The 27,800-nt window shown below is 43.2% G+C and overlaps 1 protein-coding gene across 3 annotated transcripts in view; it reads left to right on the forward strand.

The window, feature by feature from the left end:
• Positions 1–27,800, forward strand: part of EML6 (EMAP like 6) — a 403,044-nt gene that overhangs the window by 202,117 nt on the left and 173,127 nt on the right. For 2 of the 3 annotated variants that reach the window (XM_005308049.5, XM_065590765.1), the window contains exons 6-9: positions 4,184–4,369; positions 6,807–6,942; positions 17,102–17,303; positions 25,958–26,095. In XM_005308049.5, coding sequence (XP_005308106.2) covers positions 4,184–4,369; positions 6,807–6,942; positions 17,102–17,303; positions 25,958–26,095 — 662 coding nt within the window. The remainder of the gene's footprint in view (positions 1–4,183; positions 4,370–6,806; positions 6,943–17,101; positions 17,304–25,957; positions 26,096–27,800) is intronic. The other variant, XM_065590766.1, reaches the window with a different exon arrangement.

Consider the following 27,800-nt stretch of genomic DNA (forward strand, 5'->3'; position numbering starts at 1 on the left):
GTATGAGAGGAGTCACTCCATGCTGCTGGACATCCTCTTCAGCTTTGGGAGTCAGGTTTCTTAGAGATCCTTGGTTTTCCAGTCCATTTTTTGGCTCAGCTCCCTGCCTTTTCTGTACCTCTGATCTCATGAAACTGGGGAGAGAACCTGAGTACTCCACAGCTCTAGTATTTGTTCCTTTCACACAATTTTGCACAGGAGGCACGTGAGGACCTAAATACATATTTGTAAATTGCCTTCCTGCTGCCTTAATTTGTTGTCTAGTATTAAAATTTAAATAGGACCAAAATTTAAGTAAAATTGAAAGCAAAATGAAAATCCCCTTGAAAGGTTCATATTTTGGATAAAACCTCCTTGGGCTTATGCAAAGCTTGGAGGGAAGTCTCTCACTTTGACAAAGTTTTCTGTTTTCCCCTGTCTTTGAGACGCATCTTTACTAGATGGCAATTATTTCACATGATTAGGGGTGGGAAAAACAGAAGTTTTAGAAAACTTGCTAATCTCTCTAACTCAGGTGGCTGAGAAATTTGAACCCCTAAACTTGCACTATTTTCAAAACTGTGGGGTAGTTTTGGCAGTAGTTATGCTATTTTCTGTGTTCTGCAAGCTGCTTCTCAAAACCTATCTTTCGTTAGCACCTGTGCACTGTTAAAATGGTCATAATTAACCATTCAAACAAACAGATATAGATTAAGGCATGCCAGAAAACTGTGTGTTAAAATGTTTGTGGATTAGGTGTTGGATTCCCATCAAAAAATGTACAAACAGTAGTCCATACTATTTCTGCATATTAAGGTTAGAGGGATGGGGATCACTGCTTGAACTTAGAGGTAGATAAAATAAATAGCTTCTCCTGCTCTATACTATAGGGTAATTACTCTGCATTGTAAAATCAAGATTAATATTTGGGGAGGGAGAAATGGGGAGAGTGTAGTCTTTTCTCTGAGGCCTGGTCCCCACTTAGTCCGGACTTCGGACTAAGGTACGCAAATTCAGCTACGTTAATAACGTAGCTGAATTCGAAGTACCTTAGTCCGAACTTACCGCGGTCCAGACGCGGCCGGAAGTCTCCCCCCGTCGACGCCGCGTACTCCTCTCAGCGAGCTGGAGTACCGGCGCCGACTGTGAGCACTTCCGGGATCGATCCGGGATCGATTTATCGCGTCTTAACCAGACGCGATAAATCGATCCCAGAACATCGATGGCGTGCCGCCGGACCAGCCGGTAAGTGAAGACTAGGCCTGAGCTTCTCTCTATTCAAGCAATCCAAACCATTTCTGAAGTGTACTACAGCTGAGCTTTTGCTGAATGGCTAGGCTGGGTATCAAAGCCAGACCTGCAACCTTCCACATTTCTCAAAGCCTGTGTGCAATTTCAGATGAATAAGTACCATTGACTTTTAAATACATTTAAAAGATTGTGAAGAGCTTTGAGGTCTACAGATGAAAACATATTTAAGAGGTAGGTGTTATTCTTATTTTTCTTATTAATTACTTCACAGGATCAGTTTAATTTAGCTTCCTGAATATGTAGTTAGGTGCCTAAGTTTAGCAAAAGTCTTGGCAAAAGTGACTTGCCACATATAAAATTATCCCTAAGTGGTGCAGCAGGAGGAACAATGTCTGAGTTCTATCTTCTGTAGATACTCAGTCCTGGCAATCTGTGTCCCATAGACAGTTGGCCAGAGGGCCCCAGGCTGGATGGAGTTGAGTCTGTTGCTGAGCTTGCTGTAGGCAGGAATCACAGCTGCTACCTCCTGCCTAGTCAGAAATGCTGGCCATCCACATCAATGGGTGGGGAAGTTGGTGGGGTCAGTGCTGAAAGGGGGACAGTCCCAGTAGCAAGGAAGGGAGACACTCAGCTCCTCCCCCTGGAAGGCACCCATTGGTCAGCTGGGGGAGAGGGGTGCAGATTGGCCAACATTCCCCAGCTCCCAAGATTTAACTGTTGCAGGGACAATGTGGAGCCTCTTCCAGCTCCATTCCAGCAGCCCACCCTACCTATCAGAACTAGGAATGGGAACCCGGCCAGACAGGAGCTGCGGGTCTAGCTGATCGCCTTTTTAGGGAGTCAGGAAGGAATTTTTTCTTCCATGGGCCAATTAGCAGAAGACCAGAGAATCTTTTGGCATCCTTGCAGCATCTTCAAGCCACAGTGGATTAAATAGGAATGCTCTTACTGCCTGACTGAGGTACTGGAGTGATGGTGTTTATTTATCACAACTTGCAGCTGGTTTCTAGTGTGGTTAAAAGAATAAAATGAACGGCTCCAAGAGGTAAAAGACTGGGATTTTGGTGAAGGGCTCATGTGATAGAGGCAGACCTTGTGGCCCTCATAGGCTGAGGTCCCTACCCTGCTGCATCCTCTGTCCCCCACATGGGACTCCGAGAGAGCTGAGTCCTGGGGGTAGGCTGAGGAGTGTCACCCTGCGTTATGTGTTATATGGTAAGGAGCCCTATAATCCCCTCATTGGAGCCAATTAAATGCCTGGTATAGGAGAATATGGGTGATGGACAAGTAGGGCCCCTCCCTTTTGTTAAAGTTTAATAAAAGTTGCAGCCTGCCGCTTTTTTTTAAATTAAATTAAATTAATAGAGATATCCCATCTCCTAGAACTGGAAGGGACCTTGAAAGGTCATCGAGTCCAGCCCGCTGCCTTCACTAGCAGGACCAAGTACTGATTTTGCCCCAGATCCCCAAGTGGCCCCCTCAAGGATTGAACTCACAACCCTGGGTTTAGCAGGCCAATGCTCAAACCACTGAGCTATCCCTCCCCCACATTCCATTCAACTTTTTGTCTTCATTTTGCTGTGGTGTCCACATCAATAGCCCCTGCTGGGGTGGAGGCTGCACTGGATATGCCACCTCCTGCTGAATTATTTTGCTAAACTGTTGTTAATGGGGCAGCAGTTATGAGTTCTAATGACTCTTAAGCTAGGTATAATTTTCTGCCTCCTCTTTCTCCCTCTACAGCCAACCAAAAGTTAGGGTGGGGAGTATAGTGTTCCCTAAGTTTGAAAGCTGTGTGGAAAATGTTCCCCTTCCACACCTATAATTAATTATCTTATCTCCTAGAACTGGAAGGGACCTTGAAAGGTCATTGAGTCCAGCCCCCTACCTTCACCAGGCCCAAGTACTGATTTTTTGCCTCAGATTCCTAAGTGGCTCCCTCAAGGATTGAATTTACAATCCTGGGTTTAGCAGGCCAATGCTCAAACCACTGAGCAATCCCTCCTCACTATGTTAAGCCCCTGTTAAAAGATATGGAAATTGGAGATGGGCCCCAAACCAAAATCCTTGATCCAAATACTTTCAACTCTAAGGAAGTTCATATCAAGATCTGAATTTTGTTATAAATGCCCAAAGCATGTTCTTAATTTGTCTCAGATTACAATCTAATGGTTATAAATGGCTCATCTTCTTGTCTTTCCTGACTTCCTATCAGCACACACTACTGTTGGGCCAAATTCTGAGAGTCTTACTTGATCCTTAATCAGGCAAACTGGATGGGAATTTTACACGAATAAGTAATAAGAGAAGACCTCAGGACTTGGTCTTTAGTTTTATTTATTTTGTATTTCTACAGCCCATAGGTATGTATGGAGCTCTGCAAACAAATGAGACAGGTCCCTTGTTTAAGAAGATTCCATTCTATTACATATCACGCATGAAATGGCAACAGACAAAGTGAGGGTGAGGTTATTAAAAGAATGAGGGTAACAATAATAAAACACCATGAGTTATTTTTCAGTTTCATACATACATACACAAAAAATTGAACTATCACATTGTATATGTGATCTTCAGATATACTGTAGTAGTTTCCCATTCTTTATAAGTTATTTGTAGCATGATGGAACAGTCAGTTAAGAGGCAAGAGTGTCTAGCTCAGTTACTGAACAATACGGAGATACAGGGCCGCCCAGAGGCTTCAGGGGGCCTGGGGCAAAGCAATTTCGGGGGCCCCTTCCATAAAAAAAAGTTACAATACTATATAATACTATATTCTCGTGGGGGCCCCTGTGGGGCCCGGGGCCTGGGGCAAATTGCCTCACTTGTCCTCCCCCCCCCACCCCCCACCCCCGGGCGGCCCTGCGGAGATATGTCTGTAAGATTTGCAAACTGATGTCAAAACAAAAAATGCTGCAGAGACTTCTCTTCATGTATCATTTACATTTAATAGTTTTGGACGTTGTGTGGAAATGCACTGACAGCAAAAAGAGGAATATTTGGCAAAACAGGAGATCTCCAAACTATCCTTTGCTTAGCATGTGCAAAAGAAGATGTCACATACTCTGGTGCTTTAAATGGAGACATCTATGTTTGGAAAGGGCTAAACTTAGTCCGCACAATTCAAGGAGCTCATAGTGTAAGTTGTGTTTTTAATTCTAATTTATGAAAATTAACCTTGTTCACTGAATTGAAGAACTGTAATGGATCTTTGATATTTCAATAGATTCTAATCTGTGTCAAATCATAACCGAATGTATAGTGTTCAGTGGGACTTTATGAATTGTTCACTTTATACTCTGATTATGTAGGTATTTAAGTATTAGCTACAGTATTTTGTTCTACTGACAGAACTGCTGCTGTTGTTTGTTTGTTTGTAGTTTTGACACTGATTTCATGGAACAGACTTAAATGTAAGGTATCATCTTGACAGATTTTAAAGTGGCTTCAGTTCTGAATAGACTAATTGTATAAACATATATTCTAATGTGCTAGTCTTATTTAAAATAGGATTCCCAATATTCTGTACTAAGGTTTTTCATAAAAATGAGATCTTAAGCATAATAAGCATCTTATGTGTTTTTCTCATTAACCAAGGCAATAAGAATATGAGCAAATCTGCTTTACAGTGGAGTTCCTCTTTGGCTTGCTCACATAACATGGAAATGATTTTAAAAACTCTCATTAAATACTAAAAATGTAATTTGAAGCAAACAAAAATCTCAATCTATTCAGTGTAGATGAACATTGGAGCTAAAAAATATCAGAGGCATATTTTACTACTGTAAATGTTTATTTCATATTCCTAAACATTCAACTTTAGTGCCTTAATTAGATTACATATGTTCATGTTACCTTTTGTAACATGTGGATAGGGATTGTTTCCTTAGAGCAGTTTTATAAATCCCCTGAGTAGCTCTTATAGCATATTTCTGGAACCTTGGTAGAAACAACAATTTCGATATATAGTTGTTGCTGAGCCTCAGTAGTTATGAGCCTAAGAAAAACACAGCTTTGCTGACGTATGAAGAATCACAGTAATATTCAAAAATAGAGTTCCATCATGGAATGGGCCACCCAAATACCCCAGGGGGAACTGCTTCAATACAGAAATAACCACCCCCCTCTGACCACACACCCCTAGTTGTCACCTAGCACCCATCACTGGAACCCATATGGGGTATTATCAAACAACTACAACCCATATTTGATGGGGACCCCACCTGGAAATAAATCTTTCCTGAACCCACTCTTCTGGCCTTCAAATAACCTCCCAGCCTTTCCAACCTCCTCATCATACACAAGCTCCCCACAGACCAGGACATACCAGCTCAAAGTGGCACCAGATCCTGCCAGAACAACAGATGCAAAACTTGCAGACATATCTTCCACTACTACAATGATAAAAAAAAAATCCCACAACACACCTTTCAAGATCCATGAGCTCTACACATGCCTATCACAACATGTGGTGTACCTCATTTAGTGCACTAAATGCCCCAATAACAACTATGTGGGTGAACTTGCACAGAAAAATGATAAAAGACAAAAACATCACCTCATCTGTGGGTGAACACTTTTCACAAAGCAATCGCTTTACATTTGACCTATCAGTCCTCATCCCCAAAGGAAACCTGCATAACACTTTCAAAAGATGAGTCTGGAAGCTTAAATTCATAACTTTGCTAGACACTAAAAATCATGGACTAAATAGAAACACTGGATTTATGGCTTATTACAATAATCTATACCCTACTAATGGCCACTTCATCTTGAATGATCCCTTGAAATATGTGTTAACTACTTATGCTAAACAACCTATTCTATCTTGTACTTAGTTGTGACACTCTGATTTAAGTTTCCCAAACCTCATTAAGACCTCTATGTAAGCTTGAACGCTTGTCTCTCTCACCAACAGAAGTTGGTCCAATAAAAGATATTATACTAGAGACAAGGTGGGTGATACATTAGTAAGCATTCTAACAAGTACTGTAAAAATATTTTAATGTAGAAGAACATGGTAATCCATAAATTTTGCCCTTTTTAAAAGTGAAAAAGCAATTCAAACTAAGTAGATACTTTTTGTGCCAACAAAAAATGAAATTCACACTCTTTCAGTTTATATCAGATTCCAAATGATGTTTGAAATGAATTCATGAAACATTGTCTGAGCCATCTCTTCACCTGTAAGAATATTTGTGTCAATTGTTTGCTTGTTTTTGTTTATTCTGGGTGACAATTTATTGTAAGTGTCCCATCGTTTACTTAATACTCTTTTGAAACAACATTCATTAAATTTAATTTATAGTCACATATGTATGCTATATGTATGACATTTATACGAAAGTTCCATTATAATTCACAATCAATGGATTGGTAAGAGAGCACTTGAAATAAACTGTCACCTGTGTGTTTGGTTTGTTTTCTGAGTGGAGAGCGTCTTGTCTTTTAAACAGTATTATCTAACAGTTCTTAATAGTTTGGCCTTTAACAAGAGCATACTCAAACACACTTGGATTTGTTTTTATGTTTAAATTGTTATCAACTTTCAAAACTATTATACTATTGATTAACAGGCTGGAATTTTTAGTATGTATGCTTGTGAGGAAGGTTTTGCCACTGGTGGGAGAGATGGTTGTATTCGGTTATGGGACAACGATTTCAAGCCAATAACTAAAATTGATCTCAGGGAGACTGAACAAGGATACAAAGGTAATACAATTATTTGTGAGTGGATTTTGATATATTTGGATAATGGATGTTACATTTTAATACAATATAAAATTTTAATGCCTGTGCATAATGCCTTTTGAATTTTACCAGACAGGATAGATTATATACAGATTTTTAAACAATTATTTGTTTGACAATAATGTTTTTTAATATCTTTGAGCAGTTTTCATGTTCCATAGTAAAAATAGAAGGGTGCTTTGTCATCTTTTTAACATGCTGTGGAAGTTCAGAACATGATCTACAAAGGTACACTCATCACAAAAGTGTGAGAATGAGGTTACTCATGCTTTCTGAGCACAAGAGGGGGAAGAGAGAGGAAGCCAGTCATTATGACTCTTAGTATTCAATATTTTTCTGTGAGTGCTTGTTCATGTCCATTCCATGTTAGGTATGTGCCCACTCTGCGTACCATTGCTGGAGATTTTTCCCTTAGTGATATCCATTGGGCCAACTCTAGTGCCTGCTGGAGCTGTGCATTCGTGTGCCAGTATAAGGGGCACTACTGGCTATGCACCCTCTCAGTTCCTTCTTACTGCCCATGACTGCCCATGACTGGAATGACCCTTCTTGCTTCAGCAAGATTTTCTTCCCAGTGTTTTTTGGACTCTAACACTTCATTCTTAGTTATCATAGTTTAGTGTATATAGTTTTTGAAATTAGAATTAATGTACATAATTAGCTTCCGTTGTTGAGGGACTCCTTTGCACCATGGGCCAGGCATGCCTCAGTCCCCAGGCTTCAAACCTTGTGTATCCTGTGGCAAACCTATGCTTGTGAGTGACCCACATTCCAGCTGCTTGAAGTGCTTGGGGGAAACTCATCTGAAGGACAATTGCCAGATCTGTCGGGACTTCAAATCCCGCACTAAAAAGGACAGACATTAGGCTGAAGGGTATCCTCATGGAAGCTGCCCTCGGACCAGAGCAGAGCCACTACAATTTGGTGCCGAGCACTTTGGCATGAGTGCGAAGTGCTCCTCCGGCACCAAGCTGGCCCCCCACCCCAGCACCTGGTCAGTGGGTCACTGGCCAATGCAGTGATCTTACTGGAACCCCTGGGATTTTCCCCCGGCACCGGGTCCTCCCTCCCATTGCTCCTACTCAGTGGTTTCCGAGAGACAGGCTTTCACTCCTTCTTAGTCAGCACTGGACCCTGACCCCAGTACTGACCCCAGTACCGATGTTCAGGAGCTGGCTCCAATGGATGTCATTGGGGCTGAGGAAGAAGAGGGAGCTCCTCCTTTGGTGCAAGCCTCCTGCTTATCCTCTCCAGATGAGGCTGTCGTGGGACCAGGTGTCCTCTTCCACAGAATGATTTCAGGGCCCATTGGGACCTTTTGAAGCGGATTGCTGCAAATCTGGGTCTGGAAATTGAGGATCTTAAAGAGACATCACACACCCTTAGTAATATCCTGGATGCAGCAGCTCCATCCAAGGTGGCCTTACCCATCAATGAGGCTGTGATGGGGCCAGTCAAGGCCCTGTGGCAAACTTCTGCTTCTTTGCTCCTCACCTCAAATTGGGCAGAGAAGTAGTATTATGTACCAGCGAGTGGGTTTGAATACTTGTACTTGCACCCCCCCCCCAGTGTCCCTGGTTGTGTCTGCAGCAAACAGGAGGGACAGACAGGGACAGTTGAGCGCTACCCCTAAACAAAAAGAGGTGAAGAAACTGGACCTTTTTGGAAGAAAGATTTATTCGACAGGTAGCCTTCAACTACGTATCTATAACCAGCAAGCTTTGCTGGCAAGATAGGATTATAATCTGTGGGACTCCCTGGCTAAATTTAAAGACTCCCTGCCCCAAGATTCAAGGCAGGAGTTCACTGCCTTCTTGGAAGAGGGAAAAAATATGGCCAGGACCTCTCTCCAGGCAGCTCTGGATGCAGCTGACTCGGCAGCTGGAATAATGGCCTCTATTGTCACCATGAGGCATTCTTGGCTCCAGGCCTCGTGGCTTCCTCATGAGGTCCAACAGTCCATGCAGGACCTCTCCTTCAAGGGCTCCTCTCTATTCTCAGAGCAGACAGTCATGAGACTTCACAGCCTGAAGGACTCAAGGGCCACCCTATGATCCTTAGGCCTTTATGCTCCATCATTTTTCAGAAAGCACTTTGGGCCCCAGCAAACTCCTTGTTTCTCGGTGTCTCCAAGACAAGAGCCCTACAAAAGAAAAGGGAGAGGTTACAATCGGCACCAACCACTCCTGTCCACCTCAACCTCCCAGTTGGGGTCTCAGAGGTACTATGAGGGGTTCAAGCAGGCCTTTTAAAGGTATGCCAGAGGGCGCTATATCGTCACCACTTCAGATCCATTTCCCCTTTTATTTTTGGACTGTCTGTCCCACTTCAGCCCAGCATAGTCATACATAACATTGGACCATTGGGTTCTAAGTACAGTGACAATTGGCTATACCCTTCAGTTTTTATCCCCTCCCTGCCATACACCCCTTTCCATGCCTCTTCAGGGACCCTTCTCACGAGCAACTCCTTGTCCAGGAGGTGCAATACCTCCTACAATTGGGGGCTATGGAGGAGGTTCCACAAGACTTGAGAGAAAAGGGGTTTTACGCCTGATATTTCCTAATCCCAAAGGCCAAAGGGGGCCTCCAGCCCATTCTGGACCGGCGTTGCCTCAACAGATACCTCCCTGGATCCCGGAGATTGGTATGCTGCCCTTGACTTAAAGGATGGATACTTTCACATTTCTATCTTCTGTGGCCACAGAAGATTTCTCAGGTTTGTCGTGGGTCAGCACCACTACTAATTCACCACTCTTCCCTTCAGCCTATCGGCGGCCCCCTGGGTTATCATGAAGTGTATGGTGGTAGTAGCAGCCTTCCTCAAACGGTGAGGCATCTACCCATACCTTGATGATGGCTGATCAAAGGTCGGTCACAGGCTCAAGTTCAGAACAGCATTAGCACAGTCCAAGCCACCTTCCAAGTGCTGGCCTGCTGATAAACGAATGGAAATCAACTCTTGGCCTGGCTCAGGGAATAGAATTTATTGGGGCAGTGCTCAACTCAACTAAGACAGGGCCTTCCTGCCAGAGGCCTGATTCCAGACCATGTTGGACCTGATATCCAATGTCATGGTCCACCCAATTATGACAGCTTGGGTTTGCCTCAAGCTACTGGGGCACATGGTGGCATGTACTTACATGGTTCAACATGCAAGACTGCACTTCAGGCCTCTCCCACTCATGTTTTAAATTTGTTTTTCCAAACCCAGAAGAGATTTTGTCACTCTGTACTGAAATGACAGTGACAAAGACTAGAACTTTTACTTAAACAAGCCAGTAAATACCGAATTATGCTACAGCTATTCTATTGGAAGAAAGTGCTTTGTGTTGAAAAATGTAAAGGGGATCTGTTTACTTGCATAATCATTTAGATTAAGTAAGAAGAAATTTATCTGTGAAAACTGCTTTCTAACAATAGACAAACTACTAAAATATCAATTTAGGGCAGGAAAAAGGTTACAGATCATAAAATCCAAGCAACCTATGGTCTTACCTCTCCCTGTCCATACCCTTTGTTGTCTGTCTTCTCATGTCCTCTTTTCTGTTTTCTCTCTCCACTGTGTCCTTTCAATGTGATGCTTCTCTCACCTGCCTCCTTTATCCCTTCTTCCATCTCTAGCCCTTTCTTTGGTTCCTGTATTGTTACCCACTGCTGATCTATTCTGTTTGCAAGCTACGGATTTAATTTGACTAGAATTCTATCACTGGAGCTTTGCCAGAGAGCACTTTAGACATCAGGATTCTTGTCTGTTTCACTTTGTTGATAGTGCACATAGACTCTGATCCAGTAAAACACATGCTTAACTTTAAGTGGTTGAGCAGCCCCGTACAAGTCAACTGATAGTCTACATCCCTGTCAAGGTCTTGGGATTCTTCAGAACTCTAGAAATTCCGTGATGACTTCAGCTATCTTCTATGCGGCCCTGGTTCATTTAAGTATGTGCTTAACACTAAGTATATGAGTAGTCCCAATTTCTTCCCCGTCCCCTCCCCCTTTGTTTCTTTCCTAAGCATTTTGCAGAGGCAGCCCACTGCTGGATTTACAATTGTTTTAGTACTAGAGTGCTATCAGGAATTTGTACATTTTCTCGCACATACTAACTAACCAGCTATCCCCTTCCTTCAGTATACCAAAACTTTTCCATGGTAGAAATGCCACTGTCACAGTTCAGGACAGTTGCACCTGTTCCCCCCCACCCTCAGTGGTCTAGCCAAGGCACCCAATCTCAGGCAGCCAGCTCTTCAGCTGTTGCCTCTCTTGGGTGGAGACACAAGTCCCTCTCCCTTCTGACCATGGTATTTTCAGGTCACATAGTTCCCTGGTGTCTATGATGGGAAACACAAAGTGACAGGTTGACTAAGGACACTTGCTTGCTTTCTCTTCAGAGACTGTTAACAGGTGTAATTGTTACAGATATGTTACCAAACAGCACTTCCTATGCAAACCTACTTTATTCTTAAGGTAAAAAGCATTACAGAGAAAGCATATTAATAACTATAAAAGAACCTACATGCATACTAATAAACTTACCAGAGTTGACCTAAACCCTAACATGGATTCTGACAGGAGCAGTCCTTAATCATAGAATATTAGGGTTGGAAGAGACCTCAGGAGGTCATCTAGTCCAATCCCCTGCTCAAAGCAGGACCAACACCAATTAAATCATCCCAGCCAGGGTTTGTCAAGCTGGGCCTTAAAAACCTCTAAGGATGGAGATTCCACCCCCCCCCCCCCAGGTAATCCATTCGAGTGATTCACCATCCTCCTAGTAAGCCCCCTTCCTGCACCTCGCAACTCGCACCCATCCTGCTCCCCAACCTCCTGCCTTGAGCCCCCTGCTGCACCCTGCACCACTCCTGCACCCCAACCCCTTGCCCTGAACCCCCTGCCGCAGTCTACACCCCTCCTGCACCCCTGCCCTGAGCCCCCTCCTGCACTCCGCACCCCTCCTGCACTCCAACCTATTTCCCTGAGCCCCCTCAAGCCCCTCCTCTGTCCCAATCCCTTGCCCTGAGCCCGATCCTGCACACCACACCTCCCGCCGGCACCCCAACCCCCTGCCCTGAACCTGCATACAATTTCCCCACCCAGATGTGGCCCTCGGCCCAAAAAATTTTCCCATCCCTGTAATAGAACATGTGATGAAGAATACAGTTTCCTTCAAATATATACTAGGAATGATTGCTCTCAAGAAATTTAAAACAGGTTTGGTGTAGATGTCATAAGATTGTCTACACACCCATGCTTTACTGCAATTACTGAGGATTTGTAAGGTATATCAGAACTCCATTCCCTATGCTGAATTTGCTGCTCTGCAGGAGGAGGGTGTTGTAAGACCTGAGCTTGAACTATTTCCTAGATAACTTACAGAAAGGTACAGACTAAGTCATCTTCTGATTTTTGTTCTTGTTGGCAAGATAGAAGGCATGAACATTCTTTTATCCTTTCAAGGGGCCAACAAAATGCTAATACATATATTTTATTCATAGTGGGAATTTTATTGACAAGCAATTTTCCACCAATATTTTATTCAAGTACTCTTTTATTATAAAATCCATAGCTGCAATTGACTTTTTCATGGATTTTAACATGACAATTTGATTTTTCATTCATTCATTTCATTCCCCCATACTTCATCCCACTACAGAAGTTACTGATTTTTTAATAATTTACTAAAGCAGGCAACCAAACAGAAAATGCTATCAAGTTGTTACTGTCTTCTTTTAAAGTGTTCAACCTCAGCAGGCTTTCTTCTCTTGTAGGAGATATTGAGATAGAGAGCTCTAATCTTCACATTTAGCTACCTAAATTGATTGCCAATCCCATATTTGGTTCTTAAAATTGGTTCTTACTGTGTTAAAAATGGACATGCCTTAATGGCTATTTGAATGTCCAAATGCAGAATTGGGCCATCTAAGTGAAGAGCTTAACTTTGCAAAACTGAGCCCAGAGTCTCTACATTATATGTAAGGCAGGGTCAAGAAGTTGATTTCAGGGCTTTTCGGACTGGGCAACATGAGAAAAATCCAGATTGAAAATTCAGTAAGCAATGCTACCCACTTGGTTTAATGGGTCGGAGACTTGATTGGATCCGCCTGGTACATGATAGCTTTAGATAGAATGAAAGGGGGAATGTATGCAGGGATAGGCCTCTCTTCCCCCTGCATGCTCCTTTGCCAGTTGGTCAGCCAGATAGAGAAGTGCCGATTGGCTCCTTGCTTCCCATATTTCATTAATTTAAACCCTTGCCCAGGGTTTCTTAAGCCTCTTGCTCCATTTTAGCTGAAAACACCCTTCATCCCTGTAGTTATATAATATTGGAACTGTGGTGTTAAGATGCTGTGGGTCTGACCAATCACCTGGTTTTAGGGGGTCAGAAAATATTTTTTCCCATAGGAGCCATATTGGCTGAGGCCTGATAGGAAGGCAAAAAATAAAAAACCTCACAGTCTCATAGAGACAGAGGTTAAATAGGAATAGTTAAATAGGACACTAAACTGGACACTAAACTGTGGTAGATATGCTGGAGGGTAGGGATAGGATACAGAGGGACCTAGACAAATTAGAGCAGGGGTAGGCAACCTATGGCACGGGTGTCAAAGGCAGCACGCGAGCTGATTTTCAGTGGCACTCACACTGCCTGCGTCCTGGCCACCGGTCTGGGGGGCTCTGCATTTTAATTTAATTTTAAATGAAGCTTCTTAAACATTTTAAATCCCTTATTTACTTTACATACAACAATAGTTTAGTTATATATTATAGACTTATAGAAAGAGACCTTCTAAAAATGTTAAAATGTATTACTGGCACTCACAACCTTAAATTAGAGTGAATAAATGAAGACTCAGCACACCACTTCTGAAAGGTTGCTGACCCCTGAATTAGAGGATTGGGCCAAAAGAAATCTGATGAGGTTCAACAAGGACAAGTGCAGAGTCCTGCACTTAGGATGGAAGAATCCCATGCACTGCTACAGACTAGGGACCGAATAGCTAGGAAGCAGTTCTGCAGAAAAGGACCTAGGGGTTACAGTGGACAAGAAGCTGGATATGAGTCGACAGTGTGCCCTTGTTGCCAAGAAGGCTAATGGCATTTTGGGCTGTATAAGTAGGGGTATTGCCAGAAGATCGAGGGACGTGATCGTTCCCCTCTATTCAACATTGGTGAGGCCTCATCCAGAGTACTATGTCCAGTTTTGGGCCCCACACTACAAGAAGGATGTGGAAAAATTGGAAAGAGGGCAACAAAAATGATTAGGGGGCTGGAGCATATGTTTTATGAGAAGAGGCTGAGGGAACTGGGATTGTTTAGTCTGCAGAAGAGAAGGATGAGGGGGGATTTGATAGCAGCTTTCAACTACCTGAAAGGGGGTTCCAAAGAGGATGGATCTAGACTGTTCTCAGTGGTAGCAGATGACAGAACAAGGAGTAATGGTCTCAAGTTGTAGTGGGGGAGGTTTAGGTTGGATATTAGGAAAAACTTTTTTCTAGGAGGGTGGTGAAGCACTGGAATGGGTTACCTAGGAAGGTGGTGGAATCTCCTTCCTTAAAGGTTTTTAAGGTCCTGCTTTGAGCAGGGGGTTGGACTAGATGACCTCCCGAGGTCCCTTCCAACCCTGATATTCTAGGATTCTAGGATTCTAGGATTTAGAAATTTACTATTAAGAATTGTATGAATGCTTAGTTTGTCACAACTTGTGGTGGTGTCCACACTGGATAGAAAAGGGTCAGCATCCAGAAATAAAGATGTGATTTTGCTGATGGACCTATGGGAAAGGGAGAGATCTGAAGTCTTTGCAGACTAAGGTCCTTCTTTTGTACCTTTGTCCCCTTCACTGGTGAGAGTAAGATAATTCAGCAAATGAGCTGAATCCTAGGAGTAGGCAGTGGGGAGTCTAGCCTGAATGATAGGCTATATGGCAGGAGCCCTATAAACCCTACAATAGACTCACTTAAATGCTTGCAATGGCAAAATGTGGGTAGATACAATTCGTCTCCGATGTTAAATTTAATAAAGTTGTGGCCTGCCACTTCAAATCCATCCCTGTGTCTGTCCTCATTCACTTCTGTGCCCGGATCAATAATCAGGATTAAAACTTGCTGGGTAACGACACTATCAACCTGGAATTATAGTGTAAATTTTTTCAAAAGCACCTAAATCTAAGGAGCCTATGTCCCATTTTCAAAAGGTACTTAGACACTTAGGAGTCAATGGGACTTGGGCTTCCAAGTGACTGTCACTTTTGAAAATGGCACTTAGACTCCTAAATCAGTTGGGCATGTCTGAAAATTTTACCCATAGTTCAGTAACTCACCTTATGAATCCTAAGTCATTGAATAAAATAGTATGAACAACTGCACGTTTTTACTTTCACTTTAGAAACAAATAGCATCAGAAGCTGTGCATGTAAAAGAGGGAGCATAATAAACTGGCAGAATAAATGGTGAACTGAATGATCTGAAACTTAAACCTAGAACTAATCAATTAGAGATTCATTTATTTGTGAAGTTTTCAGTGACAAATGTTTATAATGATATTTTGAAGTTGAAATCACTTTCATTTGCATATTTCTGGGACATGGCACATCAGTTTATGTAGTAGAAAGGAGTCTGTTCTGATAAAGCAGATGCCAAGCCTGCCTCCAATGAGATTAACTATTCTGTGGTGTTCATCCATAGGTACTTTATTAATACAGACACTGCCGGTATCCCAGAGATAGAAATGATTCATCATTTTCCATATCAAATAAAACCCATCACTTACAGTTCTTAAAAAATACATGACTTTGTATAAATTCATCTATGGCAACTGCTCAGGTTAAAAAGGAATATAATTTTGCAAATATATGTAGGCAGATCCATAAATTAGCAAAAATATTGCATATTTAAAAAGATAGCATGAAATCTGATTGTAATGTTAGGCTTGACATGAAAATAAAAAATAAACTTAATCACTAGATTAAAACTGTGGAAAATGAAAAAGTAACTATAAAAATGTATGTATGCCTCTCTACCTCCCAAAACCTAAATATGATCTGATTATCCTTTTCCTTGTACTAGTTTTACAGCAGTGTAACTCTTTTGACTGGAGTTATTCCCAGTTTACACTGGGGGAATGGAAAGTGAGACCCAAAAGTACAGAGACTTAAAATTATGTTGAATCAATTATTTAATTTTTATAATAAATTCTATTGCCTGAGTCATGATTCACTATTACTAGTGTAAATAATTTACAATAAAAGTGAAATCTCAGCCTGTCTGTGATATAGACATATATTTGGTTTTAAAGTGAGGGTTGTTTCTTGTAATGAACGACAGATGTGGTTTAAAAATAACTCTTTTCCTTATAAAAAGGGCAGGAAGGAGGATGATTTGTGAGGCAAATATACTCTGATGGTTAAAGCACAGAACTGATAAATGGAAAATCTGCATGTCACTTCCACTTTTGCCACAAATTTCCTGCACATACTAGAGTAAGTCACTTAGGCCAGTTCTCCTCTGGAGAAATTTACTGAAATTTAAAAATAGAACCGCTGAGAGTCATGGTGTAGATAAGGCTGTGGTTACGGGAACCATTTTTATCACTGTTTTAGTTAAGTCTGCTTAAAAAGCAAGTCTAATGAAAATGATGGTAAAAACAGTTCCAGTCACAGGAGCCTATCCTAATCTAAATTTCCCACAAGTTTTAACACAGGGGAACCTGTGTTAAATAAAGTTGGATTTTTGGGGGGGTAAATTTCCCCATTATAGACAAAGCCTAGGAGACTGATTCTGTGACATGATGAACATACTCAACTCCCACTATAGGCAATAGGAGTTCTGGGCATTCAGCGCTTCTCAGGATTGCCCCTGCATCTCCCAGTGCCTCAACTTCCTTATTTGTAAAATGGGAATAATTATATTTGCCTTACCTCATAGAAGTGCAATTATAGCTTTCTGTTTAGCTTTATAGCTAGATAAGCTATGAAGTGCCTTCAGTCTTCAGACTGAAGATACTATGTAAGTTCAAAATATGGTTGTTATAAAGGAATTTTTAAAATTCCTATTCTTTATTATGTTGGATATAACTTTGTCTTGTTATTACTGGTTACCTAAAACTACGCTGTTCCTTGTCAGGTTTGTCCATCCGAAGTGTTTGTTGGAAAGGAGACAGACTTTTAGCGGGGACACAGGACAGTGAAATATTTGAGGTGATAGTGAGAGAAAGAGATAAACCAATGCTGATAATGCAGGGTCATTGTGAAGGGGAGCTCTGGGCCCTGGCAGTCCATCCAAAGAAGCCTTTAGCTGTCACAGGCAGTGATGATCGATCCGTACGGTAAGGCTGGAGCTCATTTACTGATATATATATTCAATTAGTCATGTACTTTTAACAAGAACATTTTTTAACCAATATTCTTTTTGAAACGTTTGTCATTTCTTTAAAAATAGGTTTAGTGGTAAGTAAAGAATTGCAACAATTTCCCAAGAAATCGTAAAACCTTTAGCTTAATTAAGATAGTATTTTTTCTACTTATTTCCTTGCAGCCATACCTTTGAATCAGCCCTAGTGCACACATTCCGTAAATCATGTAAAATCCATCGGAAATTGCCTATAAAAATTTAGGCTTAAAGCATGCTGAATTTCATTTCTTCCTGTGGCTAAAATGGAAGGCATTACCCTAACATATTTAATCACTGATATTGTCACATTTTCCTCTTGTATTTATGATCATATTAAACAATTTGGCCCCTATTCCCCAAAATACTTGATGAGGTCCAATTTCTCTTTAGTATACACCACAACTGGAAATTATTAGGGCTGTCAAGTGATTAAAAAAATTAATTGCGATTAATCACGCGATTAAAAAAATTAATTGCACTGTTAAACAATAACAGAATACCATTTATTTAAATATTTTGGGGATGTTTTCTACATTTCAAATATGTTGATTTCAATTACAACACAGAATACAAAGTGTACAGTGCTCACTATATATTTATTTTTGATTACAAGTATTTGCACTGTAAAAAAACAACAGAAATAGTATTTTTCAATTCACCTAATACGAGTACTGTAATGCAATCTCTTTATCATGAAAGTTGAACTTACAAATGCAGAATTATGTACAAAAAATGCATTCAAAAATAAAACAATGTAAAATTTTAGAGCCTGCAAGTCCACTCAGTCCTACTTCTTGTTAAGCCAATTGCTCAGACAAGCAAGTTTATTTACATTTATATCTTGGACGGGGAGTGAGTTACAGCGCTGGGGCGCCTCAGGCCTTGGCTGTAAAGCCGCCCCCAGTGCTGTAACTCACTCCCCGTGGCGTGGCATGGAGTGCTATCAGCGAATCTTTCCAGGTGACCATGCCTCCACGCGTCAAGCGAGCCCCTACCGCAAAGCCCGTGACGCAAACGGCTGCTTGGGTGCTCCCTCCATGACCTGCCAATTCTACAAAGGCCTGACGCGCCCCCAGCACTGTAACTCACTACCCGCCCACACTGGCAAGGCATTTGCAGCGCTGTATCTCCGTGGTTGCAGCACTGCATGTACTCCACAGCCCCAAGAGCAATAGCGTGTATTGCACTGCCACTGCAGTGCGCCGGCACCAGTGTGGCCGTCCAATCGCTGTGACTGGCCTCCAGAAGTATTCGGCAGTATCCCACAATGCCTGTTCTAACCACTCTGGTCATCAGTTCAAACTCTACTGCCTGGCCTCAGGTAACCAACCATGTGACCCACCCTTTACATTCCCCGGGAATTTTAAAAATCCCCTTCTTGTTTGCTCAGCCCGGCATGGCGTGGAGTGCTATCAGCGAATCTTTCCAGGTTACCATGCCTCCATGCGCCAAGTGAGCCCCAGCATGGAGCAATGGCGAGTTGCTGGACCTCATCAGTGTTTGGGGGGAGGAAGCTGTACAGTCCCAGCTCCGCTTTGATACCTTCGGGAAGGTATCAAAGGATATGATGGAAAGGGGCCATGACTGGGATGCCCTGCAGTGCAGGATTAAAGTGAAGGAGCTGCGGAGTGCCTACCGCAAAGCCCGCGACGCAAATGGCCGCTCAGGTGCTCCCCCCGCGACCTGCCAATTCTACAAAGAGCTAGATGCGATACTTTGGGGTTAACCCCACCTCCACTCCGAGCACCACCATAGACACTTCTGAGCCAGTGTGGGGGGAGAAGGAGGAGGAGGAAAACGGGAGTGAGGGTGTTGGGCCGGATGGAGACACCCCGGAATCCCTGGAGCCATGCAGCCAGGAGCTCTTCTCGAGCCAGGAGGAAGGTAGCCAGTCACAGCGGCCGGTACTTGGTGGAGGACAAACAGAAGAGCAGGTTCCCGGTGAGCGGGTTTTTTTCGGTGCGGGCTCTTTGGGAGAGGAGGGTTAGGCATGCATGCCTAGATGCGGAATAGTGCATTGATGTGGTTTATCATATCGCGGTAATTGGCCTCGGTAATCTCCTCAAATGTCTCATCCAGAACGTGTGCAATGTGCTTGCGCAGGTTTATCGGGAGGGCCACCGTGGTCCTTGTCCCAGCCAGGCTAACATGTCCGCGCCACTGTGCCGCAAGGGGCGGGGACCATTGCTGCACACAGGCAAGCTGCATATGGGCCAAGGCGGAAGCCGCATTGCAGTAGAAGACCCTCCCTTGCTTCCCAGGTCACCCTCAGCAGCGAGATATCATCCAGGACAAACTCCTGTGGAAAATGTTGGGACAGTGTTCAGTGTAGGTGCCCCCTGAAGCTGTTGGCTCTCCCCAAGGCACAGAAATCCAGAGGACAGTGCAGCCCTGAAACAATCAGTCCCCCTTACTCACCATTTTGAGGCTCCCGTGGGATATGTGTGTTCTGTTTCGGACGGGAAAATTATGCAATTGTGTAGACCCTGTGTGTTTTCTACTCCTTAAGTGCGGGGGAAATCATTACTCTGGTATAAACAATGCTGCCTCTGATAAATGTTGCATTTTGCCTATACAGCTGCACCAACCTTGAGACCTCAGCCGTCCCTCTTATCACCTGCTCAGAGACTGCAAAGACTCAGGAAGAGACTGCGAAAAAGCAAAGAAGACATGCTGCAAGAAGTGATGCAGCAATCTATTAAAGAGAATGAGAAAGCACAGAACTGGAGGGAGAGAGAAAGCAGGATCCACCAGGAAAACGCAGCGCACCGGCGGCAAAGCACGGAGCACCGGCAGCAAAGCACGGATCAGCTCATAAGCATCATGGAGCGCCAAGCAGACACTATCCAGGAGCTCGTAGCCATGCAGAAGGAGCAGTACCGCAAACGCCCCCCCCTACAGCCCTTGTCCCCAAACTCTTTCCGTTGTGCCCCACTGTCACCTCCAACCCACTTTCCCCAACTTCCGTGTTCTTCACGCCACCAGCTGCCTCCAACACCAGTATCTTCACCACCCAGCCCTGAAAACCATGATGCTTACTCTCTGCACTCAACCCCCATCACCATGCAGTATAGCTATCCTGAAGTGCAGCACTCACTGCACAGCACGCCAGACAGGACATACGCGAATCTCTGATTGTACCATTCCCCACTCCACCCCCTTGTTTCTTTTCAATAAATACATTTTTTTTCTTTTCAATAAATGGATTTTTTGGCTTTGAAAACATTCTCTATTATTGCATAAAGTAAAAGACTCCTTAGCCCAGGAAATAAACAGGCACTGCAAGTCTGCTTGTCTGCTTAGCAAACACTGATTCCTAAAGATTGGAACTACTGCACTTCACTCCCCTGCAGGGCACCAGATATCACTGCTGGTTTTCAGCCTCAAATTGCTCCCTCAAGACATCCCTAATCCTTGCAGCCCCGGGCTGGGCCCCTGTAATAGCCCTGCTCTCTGGCTGTGTAAATTCAGCCTCCAGGTGTTGAACCTTGGAGGTCCATGCCTGAGTGAAGCTTTCACCCTTCCCTTCACAAATATTATGGAGGGCACAGCACGCAGATATAACGGCGGGGATGCTATTTTCGGCCAAGTCCAGCTTCCCATACAGAGATCACCAGCGGGTCTTTAAACGGCCAAAGGCACACTCCACAGTCATTCAGCACTGGCTCAGCCTGAAGTTGAACCGTTCCTTGCTGCTGTCAAGGCTCCCTGTGTAGGGTTTCATGAGCCACAGCATCAACGGGTAAGCGGGATTTCCAAGGATTACAATGGGCATTTCAACTTCCCCTACCGTGATCTTCCGCTCTGGGAAAAAAGTCCCGGCCTGCATCTTCCTGAACAGCCAAGGGTTCCAAAAGATGCGTGTGTCATGCATCTTTCCGGGCCAGCCTGCGTTAATGTCAATGAAATGCCCACGGTGATCCACAAGCGCCTGGAGAACCATAAAGAAATACCCCTTCCGATTAACATACTCGGATCCTAGGTGGGGTGGTGCCAGAATAGGAATGTGCGTCCCATCTATCACCCCTCCACAATTAGGGAACCCCATTTGTGCAAAGCTATCCACTATGTCCTGCATGTTACCCAGAGTCACGGTTCTTCTGAGTAGGATGCGATTAATGGCCCTGCAAACTTGCATCAACATGATTCCAACGGTTGACTTTCCCACTCCAAACTGGTTTGCGACCAACTGTCTGGAGTTGCCAGCTTCCAGACTGCAATAGCCACCCGCTTCTCCACTGGCAGGGCAGCTCTCAATCTTGTGTCGTTTCGCCGCAGGCTGGGGGCGAGCTCCTCACACAGTCCCGTGAAAGTGGCTTTTCTCATCCGAAAGTTCTGCAGCCACTGCTCGTCATCCCAGACTTCCATGATGATGTGATCTCACCACTCGGTGCTTGTTTCCCGAGCCCCAAAGTGGCATTCCACGGTGCTGAGCATGTTCGTGAATGCCACATGCAATTTCATGCCGTACGCGTTACGCGGCTCGATAGCATCGTCGGACTCCTCGCTCTCACTGTCACTTTGGATCTTAAGGAATAGTTTGACTGCCAAACGTGACGTGCTGGCGGGATAAGTCAGCATACGCCTCAGCAGTTCGGGCTCCATTTCCCGCAGATAGATGGCGCTGCACAGAAACCGTTGAAAGATGGCTCCAAAGGTGGACGGACACAAAGGGATTTCTGGGATGCGAAGCGATGCATCACGGGGCATTGGGACAGGACCCAGAATGCTCCGCACTCACGCCCCCTTCCCACAACCCACAGTGCCAGAATGGGAAGAGGTGCTCTGTGGGATAGCTGCCCATAATGCACCACTCCCAATGGCGCAGCAAATGCTGCAAATGTGGCCATGACAGTGCGCTGGGCAGCTGTCAGTGTGGACAGACTGCAGCGCTTTCCCTATTCAGCTGTACGAAGTCAGGTTTAACTCACAGCACTGTACATCTGCAAGTGTAGCCAAGGCCTACGACTAAGAGGAAGCCAGACCTTTTCAGAGGTGTTGCTTCCAGCTAGTCACATGATCTTTTCCAGTCACAAACTCCCTCTGACTAGGGGACTTCACCTGGGAGCTCCTTGGTCTTCTGAGACAGGAGTAAAACAAAGACAGAACAGGGTCCAAACTCGTTAAAAAGGGCCAGCTCACTCTGTGCCACACATGAATGTCAGTGAAGTGACAGTTATATTACACACTTGCTTTTAGTCTTATTTCACCTAGGTTTTGCCATGCTACTGCTAATTTGTGGTGTGGCAGAAGCAAGATGGTATGATATAGTTGAAAAGCAGGTGTGAAACATGTCTTTCATTTTACTGAATGTCACAGAATGCTGCAAGTTCCTCATACAGTGTAGATAACTAACTTCCAATCTCTTTTAAGCCCTCAGATATAGTGTCTGTAAACCATTAAAGAACAACTTATCCTAGACTACATCTTACAGTGTCCTTTGTGCCAGTGGGTGCAACTCAGGCCATGGAACCTTCTCGTTGCAGTTGGAGCACTCACACACCCCTCCTGCCCTTCTCTTCTGCTTTCCTGGACATTCTGAGGATGACTCTATAAGAGGAAGTGTTGCACTCTCTGATGCCTCAGTTTGTTCCAACTGCAGCAGCAGATGGACTTGAGCCTTTCCAGAGCCTTCTTTCATGTAGATATTAGTGTCCCAGCCTAGTGCAATTTGTAGTGTTAGTTTGTTAAGGAAAAGTTTTATTCTTAGCATAGTTAATAGTTCTTCAGCTTTGACTACTGGTTCCGTGATGGATCCAAAGGTGACGACACCTGGCTTTAAAATGTGTGTGTTTTGTCTGTAGTCTTTTTGATCAAGACAGGTCCATGTTTGATGCTTGGAGTGTCTCAGTGGGGGCCACTCTCCTTTGAGGTACTCTATTGGCAGCTCCTTTACCAGAGAGCACCTAAGGAGTGCCATAACAGGCAGAAAGTCCTAATGCTCCAAGAGGCTCTGGCTGTGAAGCCTGTCAGATCTGATACCTCAAAGAGATCTGAACACAAGATGCAAGTTCCAAGACTGTTGTACAGTTGGTTCCTAAATAACTGGATTCAACCTTAAAACATGCCTGTGAGATAACAACCAAACTGCAGTAAAAACCATCAGAACTGCCTAAACTGATTCCTAAAAAGATTGCACAAGACAAGTAGTTTCCTGTTAGCAGAGTCAAGTTACGTTCAGAAGACTTCTCAGATCTGGATCCAAGAACACTGAATTCTAAACCAAAGATGAGGAGTTTGGATCAGGGTGAATCCTTCCCTAAAGTTCATCCTCCAGTTCCAAGGGTTGCATCAGATCCAAAGAGAGTTCTGGAACTAGCGGTGATGTCTCCATTGCCAATTCTCAGTTTCCATTGTTGTTGTGATATTATGAATGCATTGCATAGATCCACAGTTGGGTCATTTACCAGATCTGAAAAGACATTGCCTAAAGGGGATAAAAAGAATATTCCTGTGAGTCACACTTCTCAGAACTCTCCATCTGAGAAACTGAAGCAGTTGGATGAGCTGTCTCAGTTTTCCATGGACCCTTCCTTACTGCCCCCATTTTTGGGCTCCTTCTGTAAAGTTTTTTCACCCTTCACCATTTTCCACATATCAGTTCCTGTAGTTTCACCAATAGTGTATGTTTGCAAATGTTCTGACAGGGCTATTATTCAACTCAGCAGCTCCATTGGTAACAAACATCTTGGATGCCTCCAACAAAGGGTGGAGAGCACACCTCAACAAATTAGCAGTTTGAGGTCATTGGAGCTCTTAAGAAAAGAGATTACCTATAAACATCCTAGAATTGAGTGATCTGTTTGGCTCTCAAATCTTTTCTACCTCACATCCAGAAAAATGTAGTGGAAGTTGTCACAGACTGTATGCCAGCAGTATATTACATGAACAAACAGAGAGGGGCTCATTGTTCTCAGCCTACCCAAGAAGCAGTCAAATTGGTGTTTCCAGCACAGTAGTTTATCTCACAGCTGTGTATCTAGCAGGAGCCTAACTGAGCAGAGATGTAACAGGATTGCATGATCATTGTTAAAGAAATTGGTGATAGATGATATCTTCAATCTGCGAGGGTTCCAGGACATAGATCTTTTTGCTACTAGAAAGAATTTGGAGTGTCACCACTTTTGCTCAAAAGCAGGGAGAGAGTCTGTCTGTATCAGATGCTTTCTCCTAAACTAGGGGAAGGATCAGTTCTATGTTTCCCCCCACTTTCCTCTCATTCAGAGAGTGATAAAGAAGATAAGGCAAGGTAGTAACAGGATAATTCTAGTCACCCCCGGCCGCCCCCAGACAAGAATAGTTCGTGGATCTTCTTCAACTCTCCAAGGGAATGTACAGACTTCAAAAGACAAAATGAAGGTTATTTATCTATAACAGAGTTCTTTTAGATGGATTCTGCCTATTCACTCTCCCTGCCCACTTTGCCCTTCTTCTCAGAATCCCAATGGAATCTTGAGTCTGAGGAAATCATGATGGAACTTGTTGGCCGAGGGTGCCAAGTGCCCTTTTATATCCTCATCCTCAGAATGTTCAGCAATGGCGGTTGGGGAGGGGTGAGTGCTCCAACAGGCACTCCTATAAGAAGGTTCCACTGTCTGAGCTGCACTGGCTGGCGCATCCCATGAGTCCATCTACAAATAAGTAACTTTCATTTCTCCTTCATTTCTCCATTTCCGTAAACTTATGCCAGTTTATTCATCCATATATATTTCAGGCTTTGGTTTTTTTCCCCTTAGGTGCTTTTTTGTCTTGTAATTTTAGAATCTGAGAAAACTGGATACAGTGGCTCTCTAAATAAATTTGTCACCAGCTACCATAATTTTTTCTAGGAAACCAACATCATTCTAAGAGTGTCCCAAAGCTCCATAACAGTTCTGAGTCTCCAATGCAATATTTCAGTCATACACCAGTTTTAACTCAATTAATTTCATTGAAGTTTAGGAGGAAATTTTCCCAGAGGCAGGTTATCTCATAGCCTGCAGGATTTCTTCCACCTCCTCTGTGGCATTTGGTACTGGCCGCTGTTAGTGACAGGATACTGGACTAGACTAACCACTATTCCAGTATGGCAGTTTCTATGTTCCTATGAACATAAAACAGTTACTGAGTGACAGTGTATGTATTGGTTCTTTACATTAACAGATATCAGTATTTGTGGGAGAAAATATGCACCTAGCCAAGAGCCTACTAGTTTAACATTGGAGGAGATTTTTTTAATGACCTAATTATCAAAATAAGATTTCTATCTCAACAGACCTTCATTTAACATGAGCATGTGTGGTAACCATAAAATTCAACTTAATGTAATAGTGCATTATGGTAAAAACACCACCTTGTACCAAACTATGACTACTTCATGAATTTATTAACTATAACATTGGAGGGGTACAGATATAAGTGGAATACGGGAGCATTCTATGAAAGCCCAGTTACACATTCTAGCCACAAAAATTACTTCATGTGTGCAGTCAATGTAAGCATACTTACTGTGGATCAATTTGTAGAAGCTGGCATTTCATTTCTGCAGTTGATAGTATTGAAAGTCTGTAATCTTAAGTAATGTGCTTTGGTTCTCAATTTTTTGTGTAGATTATGGAGCCTTGCTGATCATGCCTTGATTGCTCGCTGTAATATGGAAGAAGCTGTGCGCAGTGTATCTTTCAGTCCTGATGGATCTCAACTAGCTCTTGGAATGAAAGATGGCTCCTTCATTGTTCTCAGAGTAAGGTAGGATAGTGAATTGTATTTCAGCACTGATGACTCTTCTAGTAACTCAAGGCCAAATCCTAAAGTCCTTTATTAATATTTTTTAAATCAGTGGGTATATTTTTTGGAAAAAAAATTGAATAAAAAATTATCAAAGCCTCTAGGTATTTCTCCTCAGTTGACTTTAGAGGTGACTACTTTTAAATAATGTATATTACATCCAAGCTTTAATGTATAATTTTATTTAAATTTAAAGTTAACATAAAATGTCTCTCATGACATCACTAATAATGTTGTCTAAGTTTAAGCTTTCAGACTTAGCATTTTCAAGTGAAAAGCATCTGTCTTGTGGCTTAGTAGCTCTGAAATTAAATACATCTTTTGGGGAACAGAAACCATGTTAATGACATACTAATAGATGCTAGGTTTGAGAAGAACCTCTTCAATCACCAAGTCAATTTCCTGCACGAATATAGGAAAGACTGCTATCTGTAATAGTTTCATTAGTGTTGTCTGCAGGAAAGTTTGCAAACATTTGCATGTTAAGTGAAAATCAAACTTCCCATGTAATAGGACAGCCCCTTTTAACTCTTTAGAATGAATTTTTGTCTATTTCAAAAGCCATATCACAAGGTATTTTTTGTTGGAATAAGGGAATGGAAGAAGTGCAACAGCAAGTGAAATATTTAGGTAGGAAGAAAAACCTATAAACAGTGGGAGATCTGTGAAAGTTGCTGTAGTGCACTTTTACCATACTGGGACAGATTTTAAAATGTGTACCCACATTTCACCAGCAGAACAGATATATAAATGAAGTTCTCATTTGTGAGCAAAACTCAAGTGACTGTGCATGAGAACAGATAACTAAATATGTAACTACTGCACATGCACATGCTGCTCTGTAAGTTCCATAGGTGTGCATACATATTTTGTGGCTGCAATGAAGGCATATGTATATGAAAAATTGGCCTATTATTTTTTCCCATAAAATAATCCCATATTTTATATAACTCATTACCCAAATGTTTCCAGACTTGATTCTCCACTGCCTTGCAGCTTGTGTAAAGTTGTGAACCACTGTGCTAAGTGAGAGTAAAATGCTACTATCCTCTTTTGATTGTGTTTTACCCTTAATTGCAGAGATGCAAATGGCTATTGTGACAGACCCAGACAGTGGGGTACAGGAGTCTGGTAGAAGGCAAATATACTGGCCACTGGATGAACAATTTTCTGTTCCCTGAGTGACCAGAGCAGGGGCTGCCCTAGAGCAATCAGGACACCTGGTTTAAAAAGGACCTCCCATCAGATAATAGGGGTGTGTGCAAGGAGCAGGGAGTGAGAAGACGTGCTGCTGGAGGAGTGAAGAGTTCAAGCGTGATCAGGCTTCAGGAGGAAGATCCTGCAGTGAGGATAAAGAAGGTGCTGGGGAAGGCCATGGGGAAGTAGCCCAGGGAGTTGTAGCTGTCACGCAGCTAATACAGGGAACATTGTAGACAGCTTCTATCCACAGGGCCCTGGGCTGGAACCCGGTGTTGAGGGTGGGCCCGGGTTCCCCCATCCCCCCAGCTCCTGATCGGACGCAGGAAGAGTTGACCTGATCTGTGAGAAACACCAGAAGGGAAGGTCTAAATTGGAAAGGGATCTGGCCTGTCCCTGACCCACCAGGTGGGACACAGAGACTGTGGGGATTGTTCTCCATTTCCCCCATGCTGGCCAGTGATGAGGT

This window comes from Chrysemys picta, chromosome 3, assembly GCF_011386835.1.
Source record: "Chrysemys picta bellii isolate R12L10 chromosome 3, ASM1138683v2, whole genome shotgun sequence".
In the NCBI taxonomy this organism is placed as follows: domain Eukaryota; kingdom Metazoa; phylum Chordata; order Testudines; family Emydidae; genus Chrysemys; species Chrysemys picta.